The sequence below is a fragment of the Schistocerca piceifrons genome, chromosome X (assembly GCF_021461385.2).
Source record: "Schistocerca piceifrons isolate TAMUIC-IGC-003096 chromosome X, iqSchPice1.1, whole genome shotgun sequence".
Lineage (NCBI taxonomy): Eukaryota > Metazoa > Arthropoda > Insecta > Orthoptera > Acrididae > Schistocerca > Schistocerca piceifrons.
In genome coordinates this window covers 81959852-81973128 of record NC_060149.1, presented here as the reverse complement: position 1 = coordinate 81973128, position 13277 = coordinate 81959852, and the positions used below count along the sequence as shown (strand labels likewise).

General features: G+C 39.9%; 1 protein-coding gene across 1 annotated transcript in view; it reads right to left on the bottom strand.

The window, feature by feature from the left end:
• LOC124721410 (protein-serine O-palmitoleoyltransferase porcupine) overlaps nt 1-13277 on the bottom strand; it is a 130093-nt gene that overhangs the window by 30576 nt on the left and 86240 nt on the right. The window contains exon 5 of the mRNA XM_047246359.1: nt 6965-7071. Coding sequence (XP_047102315.1) covers nt 6965-7071 — 107 coding nt within the window. The remainder of the gene's footprint in view (nt 1-6964; nt 7072-13277) is intronic.

Sequence of the window (13277 nt, the reverse complement as noted above, 5' to 3'; positions counted from 1 at the left end):
CACACATGAGTTTCTGTGTGGATACAATCAGTGGGGTGAGTGGATGGAAGTGGGAGACAAAACCACATTCAACACAAGCTTGTCGAGTAGCCAGACATCACTTTGTAAGGAAAGGGGCTGCTTGTGGTGATACTACCCTCATTATTTCACAATATGAGAAGAAGTCGCAAAGAAGAAAGTTCCTCCACTGTTCCAATTATAAGTCATGTTTATGTCCAAGGTGTACAACTTTGCTTCCGCCGTTTTTCCCCAACATTTGAGGCTTTAGTGAAACAAATTGGTTACATATGTATCATTCACAGTATTTTCCATTGCTGGCCACTACCTTTTCCCATCTTTCGGGCAGTGTACGAATCCCACGTTGAAAAAAATTGTTCATCTTTTAAAGCGATCCATGAATCGATCCAATTTGTGACTTCTTCACGAGATCGGAAGTGTTGGCCAGCCAGGCCATGAGCCATTTATCTAAACAGGTGATAGTCAGAGGGAGCAATGTCTGGATAACACTGTGGGTGGGGTAGGACTTCCCAATTTAATGTTTCCAAGTACGTTTTGACCTCCTTTGCAATGTGGGGCCGAGTGTTGTCGTGCTGCAAAATCACTTTATCGTGCCTCTCGCTGTATTGTGGCCATTTCTCTTTTAATGCTCTGCTCAAATGCATTAATTGCATTAAATAATGAGCACCTGTGATTGTTTCCACTTGGTTTTAACACCTCATAGTACATAAGACTAAGCTGCTCCCACCAAATGCAGAGCATGATCTTGGAGCCGTGGCTATACGGTTTTGCCATTGACGTGGAAGCATGGCTGGGATATCCCCATGATTTTTTGCATTTAGGGTTATCGTAATGAACCCATCTTTCGTCCCTGGTCACAATGCGATGCAGAAATCCCTTTCGTTTTTGCCTCTGAAGCAACTGTTCACAAACACAGAAACACAGTTCAATGTCTCTTGCTTTCAGCTCACACGGGACCCAAGTTCCTTCTTTCTGAATCATGCTAATAGCATGCTCATGTTTTGAAATGGCTTGCTGTGTCACTCCCACTGATCATGCCAATTCTTCTTGAGTTTGACGCGAGTCTTCACTCAGCAATGTCTCCAATTCTGCATCTTCGAAAACATTCTCTTTTCCACCACTATGCCGGTCTACGACGTTAAAATCACCATTCTTGAAGCATTGAAACCACTCACGACATGTTCTTTCACTAATAGCATCCTTACCATACGTACTTGAGAGCATTCAATGAGACTCAGCTGCTGTTTTCTTCATATTGAAACAAAACAGTAACACCTCCCGCAAATGATGAGAATTAGGTTCATAAACTTACATTTTCAATCAACAACTACTTTAGGATGCAGAAACAAATCGACTAATGTTTGAACAAGGTTATGTTGACCGAGGTCCAAGCTAACTGCCTGACATTTGCAATCTGTTTCTTTCAACTGCTACTTACCGTTTTCACCACCTATCGGCAAACGGCGGAAGCAAAGTTGTACACCTTTTTTTTTTTATCCTTAGTGTAGGGTGAGTTAACTTTGTAGTGTAGCTTCATACCACCATAAGCATCAGAGCTGACTGCTTTATTTACTTACATGATGTAATCACTACAAAAAGTAAACAGCCTGTAGAGCTCCAGTTGAAGAGCAGGGAGCAGCTCAGCAACAGCATTAGTTTACAGCCTGTATACATGATTTGATTAGTAGTTTCCTTACATGGTTCATGTAGAATTGAACAGTATCTGTTTATGTATTTGCTATTTATATTGATTTAAAAGTCTGCATATTTTGCAGTTATTAGTGTACAGCATACTAACTTTTCAGCACAGATTTTAGTGCTAGTTTTTATTAATTTTGTGTGCATCACGGTTTTGGTAGTGTCAATTTATTTCACCTGCAGCACCACAATCAGGTACTTTTATCTCTTGTTGCAGTATTCTTATTCTTCCTTAATTGCCGCTGCCTGATCTGGTAAGTAAATATTTCATGATTTTCACATTGTAAGAACTGTGTGTCATGTGCCAAGACAAGGTTAATTAGAAGCTGCACTGGCCATGGCTGACACACTTCAGGCTGCTGCCCTACTCTACAACAATGCTGAGGCAGCAGTGACAAAAGCTGTAATGCCTCTAATGTCACTGTAATCCCCTGGAAACACAAGTGCCACTTTATCTTACAATATGCATAATTTGAAAAATTTATCCTCATTTGAGGTTGAGTGGTGACATGTATCTGGGCAGAAGGCGACTGTGGGTCCTATCCACTTGGCTGTCCACTTCTGCCTTAGCAATACGTATGAAGTGTTGGCTTGCGTTAAAACGCAAAATGTGACTTGGCACAGCATGCATTGTCTCTTCGGCTAGTGACCATTTTTTTTGCAGAGAAGTCCGAGCAAGCACAGAAGGTGGGTATGTTGGTTATTGGGCCCTCAAAATTAGGCAAATAAGGAGCCCCCCAGGGAAACAGCATGCATGTCAGGATAGGATAAGGTGTAGCTGGGACATTTACTGGGAGGTCTTGTCCAAGATATGGAGGAGGCTCTACAAACTACTACTGAATGAGCACCCGCAGGCAAGAGTGGCCAGAAGGTTCTCACATGCACAGAACATGTCCAATAGGCCTGCCTGTGACCCATGGGGCAGCATTGGAATAGACTGCTTTAGGCGGCTGGTGGGATTGGTGAACATATCTAGCAGTGTACACACAGTACTAATGCAGTTCACTATTTGCAGCACTGGATCCAGAATTGATGGAGTTCCTCTGGGTTGCCAGCTGCTGTGGCCGAGCTGTTCTAGGCATTTCAGTCTGGAACCGCATGACCGCTACGGTCGCAGGTTCGAATCCTGCCTCGGGCATGGATGTGTGTGGTGTCCTTAGGTTAGTTAGGTTTAAGTAGTTCGAAGTTCTAGGGGACTGATGACCTCGGATGATAAGTCCCATAGTGCTCAGGGCCATTTGAACCATTTTTTCCCCTGGGTTGGAGCTGAGTGGAAAGTCTAAACCACAGGCTCAGACAGTTCTGTGACAACCTCTGAAGCAATTTCCTGGTCTCCGCTAATGGATGCAGAACTGTAGACACATCATGCTCAGACGACTACTTTCATCCTTGCAGAACAGAAGGAAAAATGTTAATGTGTTTTTAATAAATTGCTGGAGCATTCTTGGTAAAGGCAAAAAATTAGTATCACTTATGAAAGATAATAATGCCCATGCAGTACTAGAACCAGAAAGTTGGCTGAAACTGAAAGGGAACAGCACTGAAATCCTGAATTCAGAGTGGAATATATATTGCAAGGCAAGGCTAGATCCTAGTACAGAACTCGATAACAATTAGTCAAGTTATTACAAAATCCAAATGTGAAATAAACTAGTTGAAGGTGATCACTGAAGATCAGTGAAACATAGTAATCAGATGCTTTTATAGACCCTGTGCCTCAGGATCTGTAGTGGCACAGCAGTTCACAGAAAAGTTGAACAATATCTCTAGTAAATTCCCCGATCCTGGTACTGTAATAGAAGCAGACTTCAATCTGCCAGTTATAGAATGGGTGCCAAAGAAAGGAAATTGTGAGAGGCTGTTCTGAATGCATTGTCCAAATATTACTTTGAGCATGCACATAGCTGCTATGAAAGCACAGCGAGCTGACTCGTGAGTGCAACATCCTAGCCCTCTTGGTAACTAACAGACCCAAATTTTCCGAAACAGTTTAACACAGAGAAAGGCATCAGTGTCATAAGGCTGTGATAGCATCAGTGACTACAGATGTTACAAGGAATCTAAGACAGGCACAAATAATATCCTTTCTTTGCAAAAGTGACTTGATAGAAACTACAGAGTATATGAGTAATCAACTTCAAATATGCAGCTCTGATGATGATGATGTGGAACTCAAATGGATTAAACTGAAAAGCACTGCACAACATGTTTTAGACATGTACATGCTGAGCAAGGTTGTGAGGTATGGGAAAGATGCTCTGTAGTTCAACTGATGTGTTAGGAACCTGCTGCAAATGCAAAGAGAGTTTCATCTTTGATTTAGGTGAAGTCAAAGCCTCGCAGACAGACAAAACTCATATGATGCCATAATGAGAGTGAGAGAGAAATGTGAGAAGCATTCAAAGATATTTAACGTGAAATTTTGACAAACTAAAATCCCTGGGACATTTTTGTACTGTGTGAAGTCACTAAGGAGATTGAAATCGTTTATTCAGTCATTCAGTTACATCAGCATCACCAGAACTTGATATTAAAGCCATTTTATGAAAATATGGTCAATATTTATACATATCTGGCCAAAGATTTATTTAGTTAATGTGTGATTATTGTAAATGTAACAGTTCTGCATTTTAAACTTCCTACACAAGTTTTGAAATAGGTGCTGTGAGAGTCAACATCAAACTCTTTTAAAAACAGCAAGTCAGTCACTGCTAAGCTATTGCAAGCTACAGTCAAAGTACTGGTTAAGCAGTTGATGAGGAAAGTCGGCACTAAACCAGTCGTATACTGTCACTTGTATAAAGTTCAGGTTGAGAATGCATCGACTAAGGTCCCTACAATTGGACAGCATTTGTATATTTAAGTTGTTATTCTTTAAGTTTTTGAACATTACAAACTTGTTTTATCATAATAATGTAACTTTTTATTTGCAACATGATAAGAACTACTACTGTGACAATATATGTGCTTCAATGGAAAATTTATTTTAATGGTGTCGACTTGAATATTTAAAATTGTTTAAGGACTGAGCAGTCCATATACTAGACATGACAACTGAGACAAGTAAGGTCATTAATTTTTCAATTGGGAGGGCAGGGGGTGAGGGTGGAGGGAGGGAACCACTTGGCTCCATGTAAATGCTTCATCTGCAGTGACACATTATATGGCAAGGTAGGATGGTTCCTACCTGTCAAAGTGCAATTGGTGGGTTTAAAGACAAAGAGTATCTTATGGATTCAACAGCAAGACAGAGGTCAATATCGAGGAAGGTAGTTCATGGAGCTGTGTAGGAGCTAAAATGGACTATTGTAGTACACAGCCCCAGAAGAAGTTGAAACAGCACAGCTCTAGTGTGTGCCTGTAGCAGTGTTGTGTATTATGTTGTAGGTTCTACGTCCAAAGGGAGCCCAAGTGTGGTTGGAATAAGGTGAGACACTAAGCAATGAGGTTTAGCTGCTGGCTCGGGTACCTGGGACAAGTTCAAGTTCACTGCAGTGAAGCCCATAAGTAGGTGTGCCAGGCAGCTCCTGAAGGACTTTCATTGAGTAATGAGTGTGATGAAACTTGTTCCTTCAGAGACGGTGATTATGTCACATGTTTAGAGGTAGTGGATGATGCCTCTTTTCGTGGTTGTGAAGTCGGCCCTACTTGTGAGCGTTTTACAGATGGAATGTGGGTAAGCTGACGCTACGATTCCATTATCTTCATCCTCAATACTGAACTGTGAGATGCTGGCAATGAAGGAAATTCACCATACTCCTCACACACAACTTACAGCATTTAATGCCTCATCAGTGACAACACAAGCCAGTACTCACTAGTTCAAATGGCTCTGAGCACTATGGGACTTAACATCTGAGGTCATCAGTCCCCTATAACTTAGAACTACTTAAACCTAACTAACCTAAGGACATCACACATCCGTGCCCGAGGCAGGATTCGAACCTGCGACCGTAGCAGTCGCCTAGAGCCACTCAACCATGGCGGCCGGCTACTCACTAGTAAAGAGCACCTAAATCACTGCCCATTCTAAAAATTGTCAATTTTTGGGAAGATAATACAATAATTTGAAAATAAATCTTTCATTCTGCAGAATAGTGTGCAGAATTATGAAACTTCCCTTTACTAACTCCATTATTTACAATTTACAGATACACAGTTCTAGGGAATGAATTTATTTTTTTATTTTATTTATTTTTTGTCAAAGGAAAGTGTACCGATTTGAAACTTCCTATCAGATTAAAACTCTGGGCCAGATCAAGACTCGAACATGGGACCTTTGCCTTTTGCAGGTAACTGCTCTACTGCTTGGATAGCTCAGTCATTAGAGCACTTGCCAGTGAAAGGTATAGGTCCCAGGTTCAAGCCCTGGTCTGGCACGCAGTTTTAATCTACCAAGTTTCACATAGTTTGACATGAATTTCCATCTAAATCAACAGTCCAATAAGGTACTACCTAAAAGCAATTCCAACAGTCACTTTTGTAAACACATATATTGAACCAGTTGGACAAGGTGCCTCAAAGTCCCAAACTTGAGAAAATTTTATTATTTAAATTTTACAAAGGATCACCTTTATCGGCCAATGCCTTTCCACTGTGTGAACCACTATCCAGTTCACACTGGCAAAGCCCAAATCGTCACCTGCAACACACCCTGCCAACTGAATCACTACACAGGATCACCTGACTTGTGAGACGGACAGCTCTCTAAGACAAGGGCACAAAAACAGAGCTCTCTTCTGTTCTGAGATGCAACCAGAGCAGACACTGAAACAGCCTAGTCTTCTTTACCTTTTCACTTACGTTCTCCTCAGAGATGGGTCTGGGGTTACCTTCTCTCACCCCCACTCTGGCAATCCTCACCATATAATGCCCATAAGAAAATAAACTGATACTTTTCTTTTTTCTGAATAAGAGTAAATTATTTACGAGCCCACACCCCTTTTAAATCCTAATTACACTGCTGCACATCAAGTGGGTGTATACAGTTTAATTAGTCTGTTTGACATATCAGTTTCTTCATCCACCTGTACAATAAACCAAGTCTGGTTCTTTTTATAGGGGTCACAAATGTTGTGCACATATCTATAATTACTATTTAACTACAGGGCTACAAAAAATATCTTTACAGTAAGAAATAACACTTTCAGGTACTTTCTTTCTTTCAGGTGCAAAATTACGAAAGCACATAATATACAATGAGGATTTTACATATATCATTATTTAAAAAGCAGACTATTTGCAATACCTCCAGGCATCATCTGGAATGAACCAATGGGTCCAACACGTGGAGACAGTAAGAAAGAACAATGCCATTAGGACACACACAGCAATTTTCCACAACCACTTAGCATTCTGCAAAGAAAAATGAAACACACATTGCAAATAATCTTTAAGACATTTAATACACAAATTATTAGGTGTGGGAAGATAAAGATCTCTGTAGTGAAACTAAAATCTAGCATGGACTGGAGAAAAAAATATTCTACCTACCAGGAAGAGGCAGGAAGAAACAGTCTTATGGAAACTATTTTACACAGAATTTTCTTTATCTGTAATACTGTGTGTGTGTGTGTGTGTGTGTGTGTGTGTGTGTGTGTGTGTGTGTGAGAGAGAGAGAGAGAGAGAGAGAGAGAGAGAGAGAGAGAGAGAGAGAGAGAGAGGTGGGGTCAATTGGAGGGAATGGAACTATTAAGAGAAAAAACGGGACACAAGAAAAATAAATAATGTGTTAAAATTTTATTTTCTTCTTGAGTGATTTTTATCTTCTTGTGTCTCCATAGGTAACTTTTTATTCCTTGAATAGTCACTTTATTTGCAAAGCTTTCCTTTTATGTCAGATGAGGAAGGTGTGGTTGTAAAAGGTAATACATGCCTCACCTTTTATTAATGTCTATGAATTCCCTCACCTGGTACATAGCGAGTCTTTGTATTGATTTTTATTTCAATTATTATATTGCACCCCCCTCTCTGATCCCCCATGAACCATGGACCTTGCTGAGGTGGGATGGGGTGGCTTGCATGGCTCAATAATACAGACAGCCATACTGTAGATGCAGCCACAACAGAGAGGTAGGAGACATTAGACACATATGTGGTCCCCAAAGAGGGGCAGTAACCTTGTCAGTACTTGCAGGAGCAACAGTCAGAATGAGGGTCTGTTTTGGTCTTGTAACATCAACCATCATGGCCTTGCTACGCTGGTTCTGCAAATGGGTGAAAGCAAGGTGAAACTAAAGCTGTTACTTTTCCTAAGGGTAAGCAGCTCTACTGTATGTTTATATGATGATGGCATCCTCTTGGATAAAATCTTTCAGAGATGAAATAGTCTTCCATTTGGGTCTCCAGCAGGTGACTACAACCACCACAGTAAGTTATATGCCAACTAGGTCTGCAGAGGAAGTGATTGATGGAATGTATGACGAGGAAAAAGAAATTATTCAGATAGTTAAGAGAAGAAAATATTTAATTGTGATGGGAGGTGCGAATTCCATAGTAGGAAAAGGAAGAGAAGGAAAAATAGTATAGAATATAGACTGAGGAAAAGGAATGGAAGAGGAAGCTGCTTGGGAGTATTTCGCACACAGCATAATTTAATCATTGCTAACATTTATTGGTTTAAGAATCATGAAAGTATGTTGTATGCATGGAAAAGACCTGGAGACAGTGGAAGGTTTCAGACTGATTATATAATAGTAAGACAGAGATTTTGGGAGCAGATTTTACACTGTAAGACATTGCCAGGGGCAGATGTGGACTCTGACCACAATTTATTGGTTATGAACTATAGATTGAAACCAAAGAATTTGCAAAAATGTACCGAGTTAAAGGGATGGGACTTGGGTAAGTTAATACAACCAGAGGTTCCTGGGAGTTTCAAAGCGAGCATTAGGTAACAACTGATTGAAATAAGGGAAAAGAATATAGTAGAAGACAAATGCACATCTTTCACACACGGACTAGTGAGCACAGCAGAGACTCAAATAGGCAAAAAGACAAGGCAAAGAAGAAATCCTTGGATATCACAAGAGATACTGAATTAAATTGACAAAAGAAGCAAACATAAAAATGTGGCAAATGAAACAGGCAAAAGGAAACACAAATGTCTAAAAAATGAGACTGACAGGAAGTGCAAAATGGCTAAGCAGGAAAGGCTAGAGGACACAAGCTAGGCTGTATAAGCATGCATAACTAGGGGATGATAGCTACTGATTATAGGAAAATTAAAAAGATATATGGAGAAAAGAGAAGCATCTAGATGAATATAAAGAGTTCAGATGGCAAGCCCATGTTAAGCAGAGAAAGGAAAGTTAAAAGGTGGAAGAAATATACAGGGGTCTACACAAGGGACACAAACTTTAAGGCAATATTATAGAAAGGGAAGAGGATGACGCTGATGGGAGGGGAGGTATGATACTGCAAGAAGAATCTGACCTAAGCTGACAAGGCCCCTGAAGTAGATGATATAGCCTAAATACTACTGACAGCCTATGGAGAGCCAGCCATGACAAAACTGTTTCACCTGGTGTGCAAAATGTATGAAATAGGGAAAATACTCCCAGACCTCAAGAAGAATATAATAATTCCAGTTCCACAGAAAGCAGGTGCTGACAGATGTGAATATTACTGAACTATCACACTAATAAGTCATGGTTGCAAAATGCTGACAGGAATTATTGACAAACGAACAGAAGAACTGATAAAAGCTCTTCTAGGAGAGGGTCATTTTCTTTTCTGGAAACTGTAGGAACATGCAAGGCAATTATAACCCTATGGCATATCTTAAAAGATAGGTTAAGGAAAGGCAAACCTATATTTATAGCATTTGTAGGCTTTGAGAAAGCTTTTGACACTGATGGGTGGAATACATTCTTTGAAATTCTGAAGGCAGCAGGAGTAACATACAAGTTAGTGGATGCTTATTTACATCTTGTACAGAAACCAGATGGAAGTCATAAGAGTCAACGGGCATGGGAACAGCAGCTGAATGGAATGGGCAGCGTCTTGAAAGCAGGATATAATATGAACAGCAACAAAAGCAAGACAAGGGTAATGGAATGTAGTTGAATTAGATGATGCAATAATGAGGGAATTAAATAAAGAGGTGACACACTAAAAGTAGTAGACGAATTTTGGTATTTGGACACTAAAATAACTTATGGTAGCTGAAGCAGATTTATGTGTGAGGAAGTCTTTTCTGAATGTATCTGTCTGGAATGCAGCCTTGTATGGAAGTGAAATGTGGATGATAAACAGCTCAGGCACGGGAACAGAAGATTTTGAAATGTGGTGCAATAGAAGAATACTAAAGATGATTAATGAGTACTGAATAAAATTGGGCAAAAAAGAAATTTGTGGCACAACTTGACTAAAAGAAGGGATCAGCTGAAAGGATACATTCTGAGACACTAAGGAATTTAGTATTGGGGGAAGTGTGTTGGGGGGAGGAGGGGGGAGGGGGGGGGGAGACCATGGCTTGAATATCGTAAACAGGTTCAAATAGATGTAGTTTGCAGTAGTTATCTGGAGATGAAGATGCTCACACAGGATAGAGTAGTGTGGACACCTACATCAAACCAGTCTTGGACTGAATGCAACAACGATAATAACAACAACAACAACAACATAGTGCACCAGGAACATTATAACTGACAACAGAACACAAATGAAAAAAAGTTCTGAACCTAAGATAAAAAAGTGGGCAGGCTACTCAGCTAACAAGCAGAGGTGGCCTGGAAGAGAGAGTGTGACAGACCAGTGACAGGCATAAAGTTTGTAGCTAAATCTGTGAGCTGAGTGGCAGGCAACCACAAGGAGCCAGGATGTTTCTGCCTGCCACATGAAAAGATCTGCAGTCATGCTATTTCCAGAGCACTTGTTAGCATGAACTTATTGCAGCTTAGAAGCTGACTGTATGGTAAAAATCAATCAAATTTTAACATTTTACACAAAATACTTATGAAACTTAAAATTAATAGCCTACAGATGTGGAGAATCACAGCAATAAATAAATAAAAGCCACAGCAGATTTTAATTACAATGGATTAAACAAACGTGCCAGAATGAATAATCAATTCTTCTCGCACGCACGGGCGCGCGCGCACACACACACACACACACACACACACACACACACACACACACACACACACGGTGTATGAATGCAGCATTATGTAGCCCTATCCAATTGCTTTCTCCCAGTATGTCGTATATTTAGATATATGATGTGTCCGACAATGAATCGAGCATTTATTAATTTCAGCTTTTGATAAATATACATATCACTCGAATTTGTTGCAGTACAAGTAAATTCTGAAAACACTACGGAAAAGAACTCAAAATAACACTAAATTTAATTAGGATATATTTATTTATATGTAAAGATTTAAAGATGTTTTACAGGTTGAATTGCTGAGAATGTGAATGCAAAATATGCATTTATTAATGAACCATCAGCAACAGGACTAGTGTGAGATGGAAAAATGACCAGTGATGAGAGATGCTGCTCACTACATGTTAGTTGTAAACTAATTTTACTGTAAGTATAAATGGTGGGACATTTTATAAATACTCAGAGTGATCTTTTGCACATGAACTGCTGTGCCCATATATACATATAAGAGTGAGCATTATGTATCTCATGATATTTCACAGTATATTACTCAGCGAAAGCAGGTGTGTGTCGTCGGTATCTGCAGTGCTTATCCAAAGACACCCATGCCTGTTTAAGACCAAATTTTGGTACTGAGTATTAGTCTCTGAACATCGGCCAGCCAGGGATTTGAAACATCATCCTCCTCAGTATGAATTTGAATCCTGTCTCTTACCACTGCGCCACCTTGGAAAGATGGGATTTACGCATTGTGGGCCACATCTTGACTAGAAATAGAAATTGACAGGGAAACTGGCTCGATTGATAGTAGAATCTAAAACGGACGGAGGGGGGGGGGGGGGGGGGGGGGCTCATGGGAGTACCCTCACAGTGAGGGCAGCGCCTTTGTTAGTGCAGATTCAAGAGTCAGGCAATCTGTTATATTATAAAGTATTGTGTATGTGTGTGATCTCCTCCCAAATCCCTGGATCGATTTCAACCAAACCTGACACAGAAACAGCAGGTTTCACAAGTACCCTGGTGTACTGGTTGCACTGCATGACAGGCATGTTGTGTGGGAACAGTAGTGGCCTGCCAAATTAACCTGCTTTGCAAGAAAGCCTACTTGTCATGGGCAAGGAATGATTTTCTGTGCCCCAACATGTCTTAGTCTGTTTATCTGAACTGTACTGAAGGATTACAGATGCCAAGGAGCATCACTGGGGACGGGTCGAGATGGACAGAGGACATGATGGACAGAGTGAGGGGGAAGAAGAAATGGACAGAGAAAGGGAAGATGCACAAGGAATGTGAAAGGTGTACATGGGTTGCTGGTTGAAAAGGAAAAAGGGGGGAGGCAGAGTGGAAAGAGAGGGGCGAAGGAGGAAATGGTCAGAGAGAGAGAGAGAGAGAGAGAGAGAGAGAGAGAGAAGGTGGAAGAAATGGACAAAGAGAGAGGGAGGAGGAGACAGATAGAGGTGGGAGGATGAGGTGGACGGACAGAGGATAGAGGTGGATAGAAAGAAGGGGAAGGAAGAAATGTGTTCACTATATGTGTCGAATGCATAATCAGGCAAGGCCACAGGGAAGAGGCTAGTTAGCAGTAATAGAAGAAATTTTGAGACTAACTTGTGAAGATAAAAGTGGAGGTTAATATTACACCAAAACATTAGAGGTTTAAAAAAATGTATGGCTGGTATGTTTAGATGAAACGCAACTTACAAATCATATAAAACATAGTTCTGATAATTTTGCCACTCAAATTACTGTGATATTCATAATATATCGACCTCTGGATGGTAATTTTCAACTATTCATGCAACAAACTGATTTGTTATGAAGTTTTTTTAACTTTTAAACAAACAAGGTACTACAAGTGGAAAATCAAATTTTATACCTCTTCTAGCACCATATTAGTGCCCTCTGACACTACATACAGGAATAATCTAACACCAGTAATGGCTTTGGCAAGCAGGATTATGCAACTAATAACACTGCTATTTGTTAAATGTTTGAAGAATAGTCCACATTACTAAGTAATCTTGTAAATCCTATGGTCAATTCTTTTACAAATCATTGTGCTTAGCTGTTGATGTTCATCATAATTATACTTCATATAAAAACTAAAAAATGGAAAATGATTACAGTAACAAAATAAAAAGAAACTGACGAAATGAAGAAGTATTTCTGATTTACAGACTGGAAAAACACATATCTTGTATGTGCATGGTATAAAAGAAAAATATATTGTCTGTAACATAGTAACGAATTTACTTTGAAAACTGTTGCCCTAAAGAAAATAACTTGTGTTGGTAGATCAAATTCTCCTAAACTCTGGGTTACAAATGACATGAGAAAATTGTTCAAAATTAAGAAGAAGACTATTTAACATCAAGGAATACTGGTGATAAAGGTAAATTACATTCCAAATTGTACAATGAACTTTTATGCAGAGTCATTACAACACAAA